The sequence below is a fragment of the Schistocerca serialis genome, chromosome 3 (genome assembly GCF_023864345.2).
Source record: "Schistocerca serialis cubense isolate TAMUIC-IGC-003099 chromosome 3, iqSchSeri2.2, whole genome shotgun sequence".
NCBI lineage: Eukaryota > Metazoa > Arthropoda > Insecta > Orthoptera > Acrididae > Schistocerca > Schistocerca serialis.
In genome coordinates this window covers 1013846107-1013866853 of record NC_064640.1, presented here as the reverse complement: position 1 = coordinate 1013866853, position 20747 = coordinate 1013846107, and the positions used below count along the sequence as shown (strand labels likewise).

Below are 20747 nucleotides of genomic sequence, written 5' to 3'. Positions count from 1 at the left end.
GTTAGGATGCCAGACACAGTGATGATGGGTGCGCATAGTGTGCATGTTTTATAATCCGCCTTTGCTAATAAAATTGCTTAAACTTACTTCTCGTTTTCGTGTATTGCCGTACCTCAAGAACCCACTGCTTACAACTCCTGACAAATTTGTGTAATCATCATCTGGGCCAACAACACAGAGTAACCCCCTTATATTGTGATAATAAGAGGAACCTTTGCCCTGAGTCACAATGCTCAAACAATATGTGCTGATGTGAGACACCACTGTATTCATGAGCTAACACAGGAAAGCTCACCGTCAAGTTGGTTAGTACCCACAAGCAACAACCTGATTTTTTGATGAAGGTACTGCCGAAGATTAAGCATCAGTGGTTCTGCTAAGCCATGGGACTTTCAGACTACATGAATTAACAACTTGAGAATTTGCAGGGGTGTAGAGAAAACTATGCTTTTTTTCCTTTTCTGGTGTCTTGTACAGCAGTTTGTTGTTTTGCATCTTTGGTCAGTTCTGTAAATATATTGCTGAATAAATAGTTTCTGATGATTAATGATCCTAGCAATACAAAGTACATGAATTTCATTCATCAAAATCAACTTTATAATCACAAAAGGACCAGTTACAGTCATAGTCCAGTAACATGTCATCTGAATTAAGTACAAGTATCTCTTCCTAGGATAGGATACTATATTTGAACCTCAGGTGTTTTCATCCCTTGTCCCTGCTTCTGCTTAATTGTTCCCTCATTTGTCTATATGGGGAAACAGGATTCAAAAAAGGGTAAAATTTTGTCTGCCACAATGCTTGTTTTGTTAGTCCTCTTCCTCAGTGAATTTTTATAGCCATCTGTGTTTTTCTTTACAAAATTTACACTCTATTCAGAAAGTATACCTACTCTACAAATGCCTCACTACTACTTCAGGTATAATTTACTGAATGTATACACACTGTATATCCTTAAGAAAATTGTGTTGTGTAAAACAGAATAATAAAACGATCATAATGAGGAGACACTCATAATTTCAATACGTGAACCAGATGCAATTATTGTATGATACTGTGGTAAAAAAGAGCTACAGATCACAGTTCATATACAACTGAGAGATAATTTTACGATAGGTTGCCAAATAATATAAAGAAACTCCCTAGACATCTTTCTATGACAATTTGAAACAGCTGTTAATTAAAAGATGTTTATTCTCACTCAGAAATTTCTGAAATTTATTATTGATAGCACAACTTCTGTATATTGCAGTATATTACTGATGGTAAATATTTATATAATAGTATCTAATACAGTACTTCTTGTATACATTCACTATATGTATTGCATGATATAGTTGTAAATGTACAAAGAATGATGCTGTGCAAGACTGTAAAGTTATTATGGACACCTAATTATTCTAATTATTATTATTATTATTATTATTATTTCTGTCAGTATTATTATGAATTCTGACATCTTTCTTCTGTCTGATGCAAGGCATTACCATCTTTACTTCATTTATTCTCTCTCTCAGTGGAGGGCCACTATGACACAAAGCACTGCAATAATTTTTTGTGGAGAGCATTTTGATTTGATATGCTTTGCAGGGACAAATTTGATTCATATTTTATTTCAGTATATGTCAATCAGTATAATTCATTTGGTTTCTGATATTAGTAGCTTGGTACCATTTGTAAACATAGTGAATGTGTGGCAACACTTGATAATAGCCTAATAATTGAGGTGTAAGCTTCATAAATTAATGTTATACACTGAAGACCCACGGAAACTGGTACAACTGCATGATATCGTGTAGGCCCCTATGAGCATGCAGAAAGCCACAATATGATGTGGCATGGACTCATATAATGTCTGAATTAGTACTGGAGGGAACTGACACCATAAATCCTGCAGGGATGTCCATAATTCTGTAAGAGTACGAGGGGTGGTGGTCTCTTCTGAATAGCACATTGCAAGGCAACCAGATATGCACATAATGTTTGCTTCTGGGGAGTTTGGTGGCCTGCGGAAGTGTTTAAACTCAGAAGAATATTCCTGAAGCCACTCTGTAGCAATTCTGAATGTGTGGGGTGCTGCATTATCCTGCTGGAATTGCCCAAGTCTGTCAGAATGTACAATGGACATGAATGTATGGAATTGATCAGACAGGATGCTTACATACATGTCACCTGTCAGAGTCATATTTAGACATATCAGGGGTTCTATATAATTCGAACTGCACATGCCCCACACCATTACAGAGCCTCTACCAGCTGGAACAGTCCCCTGCTGACATGCAGGGTCCATGGATTCATGAGGTCGTCTCCATACTCGTACCTGCCCATCCACTTGGTACAATTTGAAACAAGACTCATCCAACCAGGTAACATGTTTGCAGCCATTAACAGTCCAATGTCAGTGTTGATGGGCCAAGACAAGGTGTAAAGCTTTGTGTCATGCAGTCATCAAGGGTACACAAGTGGGTCTTTGGCTCCAAAAGCCTATATCAATGATGTTTCGTTGAATGGTTTGCATGCTGACACTTGTTGGTGGCCCGGCACTGAAATCTGCAGCATTTGTGGAAAGGTTTCACATCTGTCACATTGAACGATTCTTTTCAGTAATCATTGGTCCCATTCTTGCAGGATCTTTTTCCAGCTGCAGCGATGTCAGAGATTTGATGTTTTACAGGTTTCCTGATGTTCATGGTACACACATGAAATGGTTGTATGGGAAAACCCCCACTTCATCACTACCTCAGAGATGCTGTGTCCCATCACTCATGCACCGACTAGAACACCATGTTCAAACTCACTCAAATCTTGATAAACTGTCATTGTAGCAGCAGTAACTGATCTAACAACTGTGCCAGACACTAGTTGTCTTATATAGACATTGCTGACAGCAGCACCATTTTCTGCCTGTTTAGAAATCTCTGTACTTGAATATGCATGCCTATACCAGTTTCTTTGGTACTTCAGTGTAAATTAAGTAGGGCATAGGGTGTGTGTCACACGCTAAGATAGCAACAATAAGATTTAAAATATATTTCAACATGTAATTACAGGGAAAATTTGTGATGTGCAATACACCAACTTAGAAGAGACATTGTAAAACACTTAAAAACTACCTCATTTTAAAAAGAATATTGTACGGTATTTTTACAGCCAACTTCTATAGTACACAAAAAAATACAAATATTCATAGTAAACATACTTCCTCATCATGACCAAAGGCAATGTAAAAGGTTCTCCGAGTCCTTTGTCCCTTTTCAAGCATATACTCCAAAGCTTCCAGAATTCCCTGTAAATAGAAATTAAAGATAAATAATGATTAAAAAAACTGTCTCACAAGAAGAGGTACATAGAAACGGTAGCACTATATGTGTTTAAGGTGCCAGCCATCATGTTTATATACCTACTGAATGCCTGTTAGATTACATTAGAATTTTGATTTCTAGCTTCACAATAGGTTCCTATGTTCAAAGTAGTTTATTGCTTATCATGCAGCATGAAAAAAGAAAGTGTTTAATATTCAAGTACTAATTAAATCCTTAAAAAACCATATGTTTTTCTTTTTGTAAATACAGTTCTAAAGCAGATTTATTATCTGTATTGATTGCATTATTTTTTAAATGGCTTATTATGGCTCAACATGAATGATTCTCAAACCTGCATACAGCAGTTACAAAAGTAATCTATCCAGCTTTTAGTGAATTTACACACTATGTCTCACAATAAAACGTATGTAACTGATAATTCAAATCTGATGATGGTTCATATTGAAGCAAAACTGATATTTTAAAAAAAATAATGCAGTCAAGATGTGTAATAAATCTTTTTTAAAACCAGTGATTGCAGATTTGTTCTCCAAGGATATTATATCAATTTTTGTAAATAGAGTTCTGTAAACGAAACATTATGTGTGCAGCAAACTCATATACCTATGATATGTCAATGTATATCAGGAAGAGTTCAGATAACTAACTGGAATGGAGACAAGTAACATCCTCAATAACAGCGAGGGCATTACCTAGTTGGATTTTTATTGAATAAGCTTTCACTAACTGCCCAAGATATTCCTGAATATACATTCAAACAAATATTATTTGACTGGTTAGGTGCCCATCTGTTTTATGACTTTTAAGGAATCATTTATGGCAATATACACTCAAGTTAATCCAGAAAGTTAGGAGTTGTAGATATGCAGAGATAAATAGTCTCACACGAGATAGGAAGATATTGAGGACAACATCAAAACTCATGCAATTTTCAACTAGAGGTAGCTACTATGTAAGAGAGGAAGCTTTCTTATTGACAGGTCACATGGAACAGAGGAATGCAAAATTTGGCAAGAAAGAGTTCAGAACATCTGAGCAGAGCCATATTGTCTCTTTTTTATTTGCCATTAGGTCAGTGGTATACCAAGACTACTGAAGCCTTCAAAATTAGCCGTTATGAAAAAATACACACTGATGACATAGGTCACAATCAATGTATTGTAACAGCAGATAAACATGCAACAGAGCAGCAAATTACTCATACATCCAATTCTAGTGAGTACCCATACCATACAGAACGTCTCCTTGTTAAGGGCTACAGGACCAAGAAACCCGCATGTGTATTTCCACCAAGAACATGTGAAAAGACATAGATCAGTATGAATAAAGACATATTGCTATTTGATGCTTCAGCCATGAAGAAGGGTAGCCTATATGGGTGAGTCATGGTACACAATAGTAAATGCTGATATATAGTATGCAGAATGATGAAAATTATATGAGGTGATGCATCCAGCTAGTTAACACTGCATGCAATTGGTGGTGCTGTTTGCATATTATGGATGATTAGACAGAACAAAATGTAGCTCTAAATATAGCTTCTTAGATATCTGTCATCAGATTTTATTCTTAAACTATGCAAGAACCTGCTGTGCAATTGTGTCCATGTGTTTCTTTACCTACAGCACCTCAAAATCAATCTGAACATTCAGCAATACTTTAGGTCATCTGCAACACCACAAAGTGAGATGCTCTTGATTTTGACCCATCTGTACAGTTTGCACAAGTTGTGGATGGCAGTTGAGTGATCATAGATAAGGATTGTTCCCAAACATGTTTGGAATCTTGGGGAGTCCATGCTGTGACACCTCAACACCTCACCACAGCTGTCAGTGTGAAATGGGGTGTTACAAACTATTACATCAATGGGTCTAGTTCAGTTGTTCATTAATGTAATGTTGTGTAAACAGCTAACATACTGCACTGTTTTATATATTAATATAACTATGCTACATTGTGTTAGTAGTTGTTTGTTGCCGTAATTGCCTAACAACAATAAATTATTTTTATCATTATCAAATCTGTCATTAAACATTTTGATAAATGACAGCAGTCAGTTGCAGAATCCATAATTCACTGCGGATTTAGATTTTTGACTATGACATAGTCATCATTGTTGCTGAAATACAAAAAGAGAGGATCAAGAACAGGTACAAAATATGTATATAATACAGTTATATAAATCAATATAAGTGGAAACACAATAATAACATACCATTATCATAACATACACATGTGAAAATAAACACTAGCATTTACATGGCAGAAACAAGAAGGAAGCCATTGCTTACAACCATTGCAGACAATGATAACATGGATCATCAAGGACCTATAGTGTGCTCTATTGGAGAATACATGCAGAAAGCTATAACTCAATTTTATTGAAGGCCATAACTTTTAAATGACTCTTAAAATACAATACATCTAGGAAATACAAATTAAATAGTGAATATATGTAAAGGCATAAAAAGTGAACATCAGAATTTTAATGCAAATAAAGTCATAAAAGACAGGAGGAGTCCCCTATGGGATTACCATATTTAATTTTATAATAAGACTAATGGATTTTTAATCAATTTATGAAAGTTTATAAACCAGCAATTTCTGTATGAGTGCACCTTTTGTATGTACTTCAGTTTTGGCTACGCCTTCCAAATAATAGTTCCCTTATACTAATTATTGGTTTTAACAGTAGTTGGTTTGATAAACACTGTAGCCCCCTTTTTTATATTTGGCTTAATGGTTTCCACTAAAACAACTTAGTAGATGCCTTGATATTATGCCACCAAAGAGGTGCAGCACTATCAATGACGAAAGTATTCGATAGTTGGACACTGGTCTGTGCATTGTCTTAGCACAACAATCTTGTTTAAAAATAAAAAAGTAAATGTATTTTTTCAAAAGTTTGTAATGGCTCTTTTTGTAAAATTCTCTTTTGTGACAAGTAAATCCAGTTCCTAATAAAATTTCAATTTACATTATTGATCTGATACTATATACGTTAGAGATCTGATGTACATATTAGCAATAACTTTATAACTATGTGACAGACACAAATGGAAGTGTGTAGATGGAAATTTATTCAAACATTAGGTTCTTTAAAATAAAGTGTGTTTAAATTATTGCCTCTCTCAAATGTAATCTCAGACGGGGTGCTTGATCCCTATTATGGCACTATTTTATATTTTGTTTATAATGCTGCAGATTTTTCAGTTTTGTTCACAATGTCTTTTAACACCTTTTGATACACAGTACTGAAATATGTTGTATGAAGCTTTTGTAAATGAATCTTTTAATCCATTAGTCTTATTATAAAATTCAATATGGTTTTATCACAATCTAATTCCATATGGGGTGCCTCTTGTCTTTTATGACTATTTGTGTGTAAAGTCTGATGTTCACTTTTTATGCATTTGTACATATTCATTATGTAATTTGCATATCTCAGATATATTGTATTTTAAAAGTCATTTAATGGTTATGGTCTTCAATAAAATTGAGCTATAGCTTGCTGGATGTATACTGCAATAGAATGCACTATAGGTCCTTATTATCACTGTCTGAGTTGGTTGTAAGCAAACAGCTTCAGTTTTGTCCATGTTATGTAAGTGTTAGTGTCAGCAGTCACATGTTTATGCTCTGACATGGTTATGTCTATATGACTTCTGGTAAAGGTATACAATCATTTTGTACCTGTTCCTGCTTCTTTGTGTTTTTGTATTTTAAATTGATGATGACTATGTTATAGTTGAAATCTAGATCTGCAATTGATTATTTATTTATTTATTTATATCCCATAAATTCAATGCTGTGAGGCATTCGCATGGATGTAGGATGTGTCAGAATTATTACAAATAATACAAAAGGAATACATAAAAGTACCTCTTGCAAGAGGATATCTGGTATAAGACAAAATACACATTATTACGTATAGAAAAATTTACATTAAAAAATGGTAGATCTTAATAGCTAAATGAAAGACACAGTAATGTTAACAGTAATTGTGAGTATCATAATGCACAACAGCACATCAAATTAGTAAATGAAAAACTCAATTACAGTTAACTCTACTGAAATATTCTTCTACCGAATAGAAGGAATTATCTAATAAATACTGTTTGAGCTGTTCTTTAAATTTGGGAAGCTCGTGGATAAGTAATTTCAGTGATGGTGGGAGAGCATTGAACACCTTGCAGCTCATCTAATGGTGTCCTTTTTGTACAATAGTAAGGATTTTTGTTTCATAATGGAGGTCCATCTTCCTCCTGGTATTGTGGGTATGGCATGAATCATTGGTTTTGTACGATTGTCCACTTTTACCAATGAAATATAACAGGGAGTAGATATATTGACATGCAGTTGTCAGTATCCCTAATTTTCTGAAAAGATTCCTACAAGAACGTTTAGGCTGGACTCCGCTCATTATCCTAATAACTATCTTTTGGGCAATGAATATTTTTTTGGATAGTGGCTGATTACCCCAGAAAACTGTGCCATACAGCTATAGTGCATGGAAATAACTAAAATGAGCAGTTTTGTGGTGTCTTGTTCACATACAGTGGAAATAATACAAACAGCAAATGTTGCTGAGCTGAGTTTTTTGTGGAGGTGCAAAATATGCTCAGACCATTTTTAGACTGTTGTCAATGTGTAAACCCAGAAAATTGTTTGACTCAACTTGTAGTAACTCACTACCATTCAGTGTAATACTTAATTGATCCTCAACTTTTTTCCTTACTTGGAAATGTACAAACAGGGTCTTATTAACATCTAGTGATAACCCATTATTTACAAACCAATTACATACTTCACTAAAGACAATATTAGCCGATTCCTCAAGATTGACGTTGGGAGTTTTGTTGATGAGGATAGCGGTGTCATGAGCAAAAAGAGTAAAGTGAATTTTAAAGCTAGTATGCAAGGGAAGGTCATTGATAAAGATGAGGAAGAGAAGGGGGCCAAGTACAGAGCCCTGAGGAACACCACAGCCAATGACTGACTGCTGTTCTTCTTTACATTTGAATATTCAATGGCTGCTGTGAACCACTGGTATCCAATGAATTCCAGTTTATCTAAAATCTATATATAGTCTCAGTAATGATATTTTACAAGAGACTAATGCTTAGGTCATTATAAGCTTAAAAATGTATACCCCATGGATTTTCTGTGTCTACAGATAAGTCTTTGACTGTGTAGACTTTAAAACATGAATGAAAACCATTGCTGTTTGATGAAAGAGAGCTCACTTAGTTAGTCAGACCCTATGAATCTTTGCCATGCATTTTATAATGATTTGCAGAGTATAAATGCAGATGCAGATGTACATGTAGCTGTAGAAGCATGAGTAAAGAAATATGGGCTCTAACAGTTACACATAAAGAAAAATTCAGTACTGTCACTCAGAGCTTAATTCTCGGATCAGTGTTTCTCTTGATTTACTGGTACATTGACAGTCTCCTTTCAAACACCACAAGACATTAATTTTACATAAAATCACACAATTACAGAGTGCATCAAGTCTGTGAAATCACATTAATGAGCATAAAAGTTATAAAATTTATGAGGATCTGAAAGTACATCCTTGTCATAATTAGTCAAACTAAATTTAACATATTTTGTGTTAAGTGTCTTGTATGTTGATAAGCATGTAAAATTGTTGTCTTGCTTATACTTTTTCACTTTCTGCTCTATGCTGAGAAACATACTGGAGAAACATTGCAGCACACCGAGTTTTTTAATGCTGAAATGAATTGGGGGTGTAACTTATGGAGTTTGTAATAGCATATTCTGCAATAGATGTGGTTTTCGTAAAGCAAAAGACAGATATTTTTATCTACAGCTGCCAAACATGACATACTTTTACAAAGACAATATAACTATCACAAGAATACAGAATGGAGTTTTGTGCAGTTATTCCCTATAATAAACAAGTTTTTGAAAAGCTATCTAGAATTAAAAACTGTACATTTCAGGGGAAACTCAAATAATTGCTTATGGCTTCTATGAACAAACTATTTTTCAAATAGTTAGTTCTATGTTATTTGTCATAACTACAAACAGATTAAATTCAGCTACAGAGCAAATAGTTCAAACTTGTAGTAAAATAGTCATACACCAATTTCACATTAACTACAGTGGTTCAGGGAAAATTTGATAAAGCTAATAAAGATTACTGAAGATTAAAGATGACTGCAAGTCAACTGTTTTATTTTTATGTTTTTACACATAAGGGGCTGTCAAATGAAAACAAAACAAATGGAAAAAAGTAAGTAAACAGTTTAGTGTTTCAATAGTAATCACTAATCACCATAACTACTAATACATTTATCCCACTGTGAGACAAGATGGTCTGTCTTCATGGAAAAATGTTTATGATTACCTTTTGTACCCAGGCAAGCACCACTTTTTCCAAAGCAAATCAACAGCCATAAATGTCTTTCTTTAAGCCTCCAAAAATATAGAAACCATATGGAAGAATTTTAAGAGCTTCCCAGCAAAACATCTGCAGAATACTCAAAACAACCTTGGCAACATGTGGGTGGGCATTTTGTTGGCAGGTTGTTTCAACTAAACTGTAGAAGTTTTGCTGGGAAATCCTTACATACCCTCCATACAGTCCCGATCTCTCCTTATACAATTCCCATATTTTTGGAACCTTGAAGAAATACATTTATGGCCACTGATTTGCTTCAGATAAAGAGCTGCACAACTGGGTACAATCATTGTTTCACAGGCAATTGCAAACATTTTTAGTTACAAGAGACAGATTAATGAAAATCTTGAATAAATACAACCTCCTAAGTTCATCAAAGTTTGGGTTCTGATGGGTAGGAGTGCAGAGTTAGTCATAGTTGAATTTACAAAAGTTGTACCTGCACTTGAAAAGAATGAGTGTGTCCCATGAATACACATAGAACTACCTAAGGCTTCTGATACTGTCGACAGTGAGGCTCAACCAAATATGCTGGAATCATCAAGAACAAGATGTGTCAATAATTCCAGGTTCCAATCAACCCTATCAGATAGGCAAAAAAAGAAGGGATATGGCAAATCTGAAATAAGGCTAAATATTTAGCCAAACATTTATGGAGAACCAACATATATTTATAATGAAGTTCTTCAGGATAGAATATTAGGACTAACACCTCTTCTGATGTAGTTTAATGATCTTTTCAGTAGCATTAGTCATGAAAAAAAAGTAATCATTGTTGATGACAGTAATATTACAGTCACTGAGAAACAAGGGAACTCCTTAAAGGGAAAACAAATAAAGTGCTCAAGGAAGTTTACAATCAGTCAATATGCAGTAAAGTTATACTGAACATAGATAGAACAAATGTCATATTTTCAGTTTGAGGAGTGAAAACGACACTGTAAAATAATATTTGGATGCTACCTTAGTAAAAGTAAGGAGAAATCCTGAGAAAAAAATTGAGAGACAGTCCTAGAATATCCATATACCATAGTATTTACAGTGTAATGAATTGGAACAACTACAACCAAATGATGCAGATGAACTCTACAGACAGCACAAAAAATTCTAAGAATCAATATTGATTCTTGGTTGAAGTGGTGTGAATATATCAAGATGGTTGTAAATGGATCAGCATCTTATAACTTAAGAGTCCTGCCACATGTGTGTAACAACCAGTGTCTTTTAGTAGCACACTATTCATATGTACACTCAATTCTTAGCTATGGAATTCTGTTCTACCAAACAAATGAACAAAATATGAACACAAGTGTCAAACTACAGGAAAGGGCCATAAGAACATTAAAGAAAAATAGTAAACAAGTTCATTATAAAGATCTGTTCAAAACATTAGAGATTTTAACTGCACATTGTCAGCATGTTTACCAGTCAGTTACGCACATCACAAATAACCTTGATAATTACTACACAAAGACCTCTGCTCATGACCATGGAACAAGATCTAGATTGGACTTGCATTTTCCAAAAAAGGATAAACTTAAATCTCTAAACAGAATTTTCTAATAAGGAATAAAATTGTACAGTAATCTGATGCTGAGTCTGTCAGCTTCTCTTGTGGTGACAGGACAGGTTTAATCTTGTGCCTCTCCATCATCCTAATATTTGTGGATGAGAATGCCTCAACATTAGGGAGAATGGACACTTGCTTCCTACATTTCTGTTTTTCTACATCTGTATACACCTTTCTGAAGATACATTTCTTCCCTGCTTTCCACAAAACCCTCATTCTCTGTATTTTGGTGCTGAGTAAAATAGGAAATAAGCTTAAAGAGGTAATAATGCAGCCGATATCATTAGAAGAACATCAGCAAACTGTTTCTAAGGCTTTTTAGGCTAAGTGTTAAGACTGGTGATAATCCAAGGTGTTATAATTTACCGAACAGTCAGAGTTTGTGGGGAGATGCTAAGCTATCAAAGTGTAGCAACAAATTAAGAAATACCAGTAGCAGTAAACTCTTTGTGTTACATGAAAACATCAATGGACACAGAAAAAACTGGAGCCTTTAAATCAAGACATTAATGATGCTGGATCTGTAAACCGTGACAAGTAATATGTCTTACAGAACACCACGTGACAAGTGGAACCGAAATGCCTCAAATTGATGGATACTCATTAGCAGCCAGCTACCGTAAAACCATAAGGGGATAGGAGGGATTGCAATCTATGTTAAAACTAATGTAAAATATAAATCCCTAGACGTAAGTACATACAGTGCAGATTCCCACTTTGAAGCCTGCGAAACAGAAATTACTACAAATAATAAGTGAGTTATAATTTTGGCAGTTTACAGGGCCCCTGCAGGGAAAATATGTATCTTTCTAAACCATATGAACAACTTTTGAACCAAATATATTCAAAACACAAGGATTTAATTATCATGGGTGATTTTAATATTAACTTCTTAACTACAAATAATGGCAGAAGAGAACTAGAGCACCTGATGGAATCATTTAATCTAATTTCAGTAGTTAACTTGCGCACTAGAGTAACTAGTACTTGTAAGAGCCTAATGACAATATATTCCTGGACAGATACAGAAGCAACAGTATTACTGTAAGTCAAATTCTCAATGGTCTGTCAGATCATGATGGTCAGCTCCTTACAGTAAATGATATCAAACCGTATGATAAATCGAAACACTCCTATAAAACTGTCAGACCAGTCAATAATAACAACTTGTAACTCTTCAACCTTCTCTGACAGCAGATCAACTGGACCCCTGTATTTATGGAGAGGAGGAATATTAAAGAAAAATTAAATCTGTTCTGTAATGAGCTTGTGTCATTCTTTGAAACTGTATTTCCAAAAATAATCTTGAGAAACAATCCTCAGGCCACAAAATGGAAACCCTTGATTACTAAATGGACCAGAATTTCCTGTAGAACAAAAAGAAATATATATGAACCCCTAAGGCTATCTAATGATCCCAGCAAAAAGGAGGACTACAGATTGTACCATAATATTTTGAAAAAGGTAATAAAAGAATCCAAAACCATGTGCATAAAACCTGAAATTGATAACTCAAACAACAAATCAAAAACCATATCGCAAGTTATAAAAAGGGAGAGTGGTAAGAAAGTAGAGTACATGACTAACAGAGAATTAATTCAAGATGGAACTATTGTAAAAAATACTGAGGAAGCTGCTAATATCTTCAATAAACATTTTTAACAGCTGCAGAAAAAATTGGCTGTGAAGGCTAAGTGGGTGATGCAATAGCCCTTCTACATAAAGCTAACAACGCCAGAGTTTGCCAGATGCAGATAACCCCCATAACAATTAGTGAGATCAATAAGACAACCAGAGAGAGGAAGTCAAAAAACTCTTGTGGGGTTGATGATACTTCAACTAAGATACTTAAGTACTGGCATGGCTATATAAATGCAGTCTTGTGTCACGTTTTTAATGAATCCCTAAAACAAGGTATTGTTCCACTTCGATTAAAATATGCCTGTGTGAAATCACTTTTCATGAAAGGTGAAAAAACTGATGTAACAAACTGCCACCCAATATCCTTGCTAACAAGTCTTTCAAAGGTGCTTGAGAAACTGGTATACAGGAGAATTATTAATCACCTGAACAGCCATAAATTTCTCAGTCAATGTCAGTTTGGTTGTCAGCAAGGCCTATCAATTGATGATGCTATTTTCTCTTTCACTGATTAAATTCTCAAATCTCTTAACAGAAAATTGGCACCAATTGGAATCTTATGTGACCTATCCAAAGCTTTTGACTGTGTCAATCATGAAATTCTGCTAAAAAAAAAAGGCAGACTACTATGGGTCAAGTGGAATAGTGGGGAAATTGATTAAATCCTATCTGTAAGGTAATAATTAATGACAGTAATGGAATCCCAGCTTTATTCAAGTGGGCCACAGTCAGCATTGGAGTGCCTCCAGGCTTCGTATTGGGACCCTTAATGTTTCTAACATTTATAAATGACACCTCCCACACTGCACCATGTCAGTGAGCAACTTCACCCTATTTGCTGATGATACTTCTCTTCCTATTGATAGAGCAACAGGGAAGAACTGGGAAACGTCTGCAAACAATGCATTTGATGATATTCTGAAATGGTTTTACTGTGATGGACCCTCTCTGAATATGCAAAAAAACTCATTATGTGCAGTTTCACACAGCACATAAAGAACTGGGGGAAATAAATATAGAATGTAATGGACAGCAAATAAAGCAAGTTGACTCAGCTAAGTTCCTGGGTGTGTACATAGACTACAAACTAAATCGGTCCAACCATATCCTACACCCAGAGAAAAGGTTACATTCTGCACATTTGCCTTACGCATAATTGCATCAACCACACATAAGGAGGCCATAAGAGCTGCTTACTTCAGATATTTCCAAATATTTTATATCTTAAAGAATTATCTTTTGGGGCAACCAGCCCTTGGCTCACTAATTCAGTAGAATGACTTTTGTATTAGGAATTCCCTCAGTTTGCTCTTGAACTTTGGTGTTTCAGGAGGAAGACTTTTGATGACACTGGGTAGAGCATTGTAAATTTTGATGCATGTATAATTTGCTCCTTTCCGCACAAGGGTATAGTCTGACTGGTTACTATGAAAGTCCTCTTTTGATCTTGTGTTTTGAGCATGATATTCACTATTGGTTTTGACGAGAGAGTGGTTATTATTAATGAAACATAAAAGGGAGTATATTTACTGAGATATAATTGTAAATACCTGTAGTTTCCTAAACAGATTCCTGCATGAGTGCCTTGGTGGCACATCATTCATGATACGTATAGCTCTCTTCTGAGCAGTAAAAACTAAAAAAGTTTTCATAGAACCTTTGACAAATCATAGCAGACACCAATTGTTATCACTTTCTCATTCAGAAATCTTAGAACCTAATTTGCAAGTGCATATTTTGTGGCTTTTGTTGAACAGCCCATTTGAAAATCAAACATGTCACTGTCGAGAATTCCATTCTTAATGAGATGTTCAGTATTTCTTACATGGATTAATTGTTCTAGAAGTTTTAACACACAAATAGATGATAATTAGTGAATTCAGTTGTTCCTGCACTACTGTTATTCTTGATCTTTATAAATGATCTACCATCATGTAAAATCCTGCCCTGTAATTGCTAATGATGGCATCATTTTCATGAGTGGATTAGGGGATAGAATTGAGAAATCGATTAGCTATGTACTCTTAGATGTGGTTAATTGGTTCAATGCAAATGGTCTCTAACTGTATTCTAATAAGATGAATTATGTACAGTCCTGTACAATTACAGAAAGAAACAGAGAAATGAATGTGGCATGTGGAAAGCAATCAAAAGAAGTAATGGATGTGACTAAATATATTGTAGTTCAAATAGATAAAAATAGAAAGTGCTCTTCTCATATTTTGCATCTCAGTATGGGTTCACATTCTGCTACTTTTGAATTACATATTCCCAATATATGGGGAGAAATTGTCTCTCATGTGTTTCATCACTAAACATATGAATATGTTTCAGATGAACAGTAGATCTCATAATCATAATACAAATAGAAAGAATGATCTGTACAGTGAGAGTAAAAATTTGAACTTGATACAAAAAAGTATTCACTACACTGGAACAAAGGTTTCAGTGATCTTCTTCATATAAAGAACCAGATTAGCAATAAAATAAAGTTTAAGAATTTACTAAAATATTTCTGCTGTAAAATGCTTTTTATTGTTTAAATGAATTCTTCAATATGTGAGTGAACTATGTGATTCTACAATTATACAAAATGACTTAAATGTTATCTAATAATATATGGTACTAAAATTATTTACAAAGGTCTGGTTGTTAACATTGTATTTATCTTGCACTCTGTTTCTTGGTACAGTTTTAAAGTGTTTATGACATTAAAAATTTGATGTAATTATAAATTCAAAAGTATTGTACACAGAACATGATTGTGAAGGAAATTGTCCTCTCAACATAAACATTTCACGTCTTTGTAAGCCTATAGAATATAAAAATCTGAAAATATTCCTTAATTGCTGCAAGGAGTCCAAAATAATGTGTATATAAAGCAAATAATTCAATTCTATGTCATTTGTAAAGAGCTGATCCTCGTAGACAACCCTATTGAAGACATCTATAACATTTTTTTGATTCTTCCATTTTTGTTCCAGAGTATACCAATTTAAGAGAGAGAGAGAGAGAGAGAGAGAGAGAGAGAGAGAGAGAGAGAGAGAGAGAGAGAGAGAGACCATACACCAAAATCTGAATTCCTCATGGTTAATGTACATTTTACAATACTTTTTCTACTAACATATATAAAATAACTATTACAATGTACATACCATTACACCTGTTTTGTCATCGATGGCTCCTCTACCATAAACAAAAGTTTGGTTAACAATTTTTCCACTAAATGGAGGAACATCCCATGCTCTAGGATCAGCTGGAACAACATCCAAATGAGAAGCCAACAAATATGGTAGCTTTCCTTTACTTGTGCCTTCCACAGTGTACAACAAACTGTACTCGTTGATAACTTCTCTCTTAATGTGTGGTGAGCTATGGATCAATGGAAAATCTGAAAAGAGGTCATTTTTAGTTGTGTTATTCAGAAGATAAAAGCTATTCTGCAGATGTCTCAGTCACTTACTCCATTTCTGCTGATGCATCAGTGCAATAGAGTGAGCAACAATGTACACACACTATGTTTTAAACTCTGCTGAAAAACACTACCAGTAAACAAACAAATATATTCAAATTCATTCAAGTGTTTTCTTAATATCTTACATACAGTACTGCTGTTTTGAGATATAAAGCTGATTGACGTGGTTGTGTAGGAGACAGCTAGGCATCATAAATTTCCAAATTGGATTAAAGTTTATACTGTGTTCCAGTGTATTTTAAAATTCAAGTTTTTAGATCTCCTAATACTTCCTAAATTTTTGTATGTGTGTAGAAAAATTTGTTTTTGGCCCCTAGTCATTTAATAAAGCAATGTATTTTTTGTAACTTCTAAAACATCTGCTCACATAAAATTTCATACATCTCTAGCTGCTATGGAAAATTTATACTTTAATTGGACTTCCATAATCATGAAATAACCACTGAAAGGGAGGCACTTATCTGGGCAAGAAATTAGTATCCCAGGACGCATCGCTTATACTGTGCAGCACTGCCCCTAGCTTTGATAATGGCCTCAATTCAGCAAGTAGAGCATCCACAAATTTCTCCAGAAATCCAGCATTCACGGTTAGATCCCACAGAATTATCAATTTTTGGGGATGCTGTTTGCTATATTTCATCTGCTGTATCAAATAGTCCCAAATATTTTCTGTGGGACTACGAAATTGTGATTTAGCTGGTCAGCTGAGATGTGATATGGTGCCTGAGTGTTCACAAACCATCAACATGTGTGCGCAGCCCTGTTAACATGGCTGTAATTCTGGGAATATGGGAGTGTCCACAGGATAATCATTATGAAGATGTAGATGAATGGACAACATCTGGGCACTGGAACTGTTAAAATCAACATCCCAGATCACATTCAAGGTAACCTGAATGAGCGTTTCCAAGTCACGGTACAAAAAACACCCCCAAAACACCACAAAAATCACTCAAAACATTACAAAAATCACTTTGTATCTGGAGTATATTCTCTACTCAGTGTGCTCTAAATGCTTCATTGGACCGTCGGTAATCGCATTGCCTTGCATTAGTTGAAAAGGGGCAAATTTGCAACTTCTATGACCTCACTGCACACTGAAGAAGTGCAGCTTTATGTGCTGTTGAGAGCAATTTCTGTTCATGCAGTTCCCTTTGCCGTGTTTGCTCGTAAAACTGATTGAGATGAGCCTGAATTCACTGATAATACACAGAAGAGCCAAAGAAACTGGTACACCTGCCTAAAATTGTGTAGGGCTCCTGCGAGCACACACAGAAGTGCCGCAACACAACGCGGCATGGACTCGACTGATGTCTGAAGTAGTGCTGGAGGGAATTGACAACATGAATCCTGCAGGGCTGTCCATAAATCCAAAAGAGTATGAGGGGGTGGAGATCTCTTATGAGTAGCATGTTGCAAGGCATCCCATATATGCTCAATAATGTTCATTTCTGGGGAGTTTGGTGGCAAGCGGAAGTATTTAAATCCAGAAGAGTGTTCCTGGAGAAACTATGTAGCAATTCTGGATGTGTGGGATGTTGCATTATCCTGCTGGAATTTCCCAAGCCCATCGGAATGCACAATGGTCGTGACTGGATGCTTACGTATGTGTCACCTGTCAGAATCATATCTAGACATATCAGAGGTCCCATATCAATCCAACTGCACATGCCTCACACCATTAAAGAGCCTCCACCAGCTTCAAAAGTCCCCTCTGACATGTAGGATCCATGACTTCATGAGGTTGTCTCCATACCCGTACACGTCCATCCGCACGATAAAATTTGAAATGAGACTCGTCCGACCAGATGACGTGTTTCCACTCATGAGCAGTCCAATGTCAGTGTTGACGGGCACAAGTGAGGTGTAAAGCTTTGCGTTGTGCAGTCATTAAGGGTACACGAGTGGACCTACTGCTCTGAAAGCCCATATTGATGATGTTTCATTGAATGGTTCACACTTGTTGATGGCCCAGCATTGAAATGTGCAGCAATTTGCAGAAGAGTTGCACTTCTGTCATGCGGACTATAACATCTCATTCAAAATCACTTAAATCTTGACAACCTGCCATTTTAGGAGCAGTAACTGATCTAACAACTGCACCGCACATTTGTCTTATAAAGACATTGCCAACTGCAGTGCCTTATTTGTCCTCTTTAGGTACTCTGTATTTGAATACGTATGCCTATACCAGTTTCTTTGATGCTTCAGTGTAGCAATTCATGGCAGGTTTGAAACTGATTGTTATTGACGAGTTGTAACAATCACCCTGCTTCCTGTAAGCTAAGTTCTTTTTACAAACACAGGTCTTATGCTGTATGCCATGGCTGTGAATGGTGCACCATTTCTTTTAGATATGCTGGACATTCTGCTTTGATGCCCCAATGAATCAAGCAATTACATTCAAGGTGTGACAATGGGCACATCCAACAGATAGCTCATTTCCATCATTCTGTCACATTTTCACATCAATCCACCATCCTATCATGATTCCACACAAACTGGCACATGCACACCACTTCACTACCATGATGTATGTCAATGGTGGAGGATCACATGACTGCCTAGTACCAGTTGTACACCATCTACAGTGCTCCAAAGCAACCAGTGTCCTCATGTAAAGGGGTTGCTAATGTTTTGTCCAGTGACCTTATGAACAGTCAATAACTACGATCTTCTTTCTTAAGGCAAAATAATTTATATCTAAAGCACCCTATCCCTTCCATATTGTTGTTATTCCATCATGAATTTTCCATTGTCCAATAGGTCAAAATAATCCATTATCCCCAAAAAGAAAAATTTCACCCTGCCTTAAATGAATAATGCAGCAAAAAAGGGAAAGGCCAGAAGTAACACTAGGATACATGAACCCACAGTTTTATACTGTATTATTTACAAATACATTTTGTTCATGAGAGTAAACAAATCTATTAGTTTATAACTCAATAGTAATTTCATAATAAATTGCTTTAGAAAAAGACAGTAATTTTTTTTACTTACAAACAGTAAATGTGATGTAATTAACACAATACTGGAAAATCTTGGATGGAATGAAGTAAATGAAATTAGTAAAGATAACTTTGCACCATTTAATGGAATCTTTTAGCTGTGAATAAGCAAATAGACATGAATTTGTACATTGTAGCTTAACATGGAAGTATTATGGAGATGCTTCACAAACTCAAGTGGGACTCACTGAAGGGAAGGTGATGTTCTTTTTGAGGAGCACTATTGAGAAAATTTAGAGAATGGCATTTGGGACTGACTGCTGAACAGTTCTCCTAGCACCAATGTACATTTTGTGTAAGTCTCATGGAGATACGATGAGAGGGATTAGGACTCATATAGAGGCATACAATCATTTTTTGCTCACTATTTGTGATTGGAACAGAAAAGGAAACGACTAGAAGTGGTACAGGGTACCCTCCACCAGACACCATACAGTGGCTTGTGGAGTATGTATGTAGATGTAGAACTTGAATAGTTTCCTTCTACTGCAGAAAGCATGCGAGCATTCACTCACTCACTCACACACACACACACACACACACACACACACACACACACACACACACACACACACACACACACACACTTGCTGTGATGTGCTCACATGCAACATAGGTTTTGTGTAAGGGTTTTAAGGAACAATTCAATTTATCTTTCAAGATGAATGAATGCATTGATGCAGTCCACACTGGGCTATAACTTGAGAATGACATCAGCCAAAATTGCAGTTATAAATAAGTACATTTAATAACAGTCTGGGCAGAAAATGTTGTCATTTTTAAAAGTTCGGAATATTGTTTGCTTGCCTATCCGCTGCTTAACAATTAAGTTATGTAGTGAGTAGTTATCTTTATGCATTGAGTTGTTAAAAGATATGATGTAGAAGCCATTACAATACCTGAATTGTTTTTGCATGATATCTAGTAATATACTACTTTTGTAACCTTAAGAAGTTTTGCAATATTTATAGTTATTTGTACACTTCTTCAACTGCTGATGTACGAGTCTCAGATTAATTATATTCTATAAACATACACTGCAAAATAGATACCTCTGACATATGAAACATTTATATCAAGGGACAAAGATTTTGTATTATTCAACCCCTCTACTTTCTTTGTGTCTACTATTACATTCGAAACTTCATTTCCACTATACAGCCCATAACAAAAAAGCAATGTAGTGATTATGGAAAATTAAAATAAAAGAAATAACAGTCTTTCACGAAAAATATGGTAGCCCATGACTGCCAGAGTCAGCCACATAATTTTCTGTCTTTTGTGATTAGTGCCTGAA

At 35.3% G+C, this 20747-nt stretch overlaps 1 protein-coding gene across 1 annotated transcript in view; it reads right to left on the bottom strand.

The window, feature by feature from the left end:
- Positions 1–20747, bottom strand: part of LOC126471474 (N-fatty-acyl-amino acid synthase/hydrolase PM20D1-like) — a 248749-nt gene that overhangs the window by 88251 nt on the left and 139751 nt on the right. The window contains exons 3-4 of the mRNA XM_050099670.1: positions 16123–16358; positions 3200–3286 (exon numbers count right to left, since the gene is read on the bottom strand). Of these exons, the coding sequence (XP_049955627.1) occupies positions 3200–3286; positions 16123–16358 (323 nt within the window). The remainder of the gene's footprint in view (positions 1–3199; positions 3287–16122; positions 16359–20747) is intronic.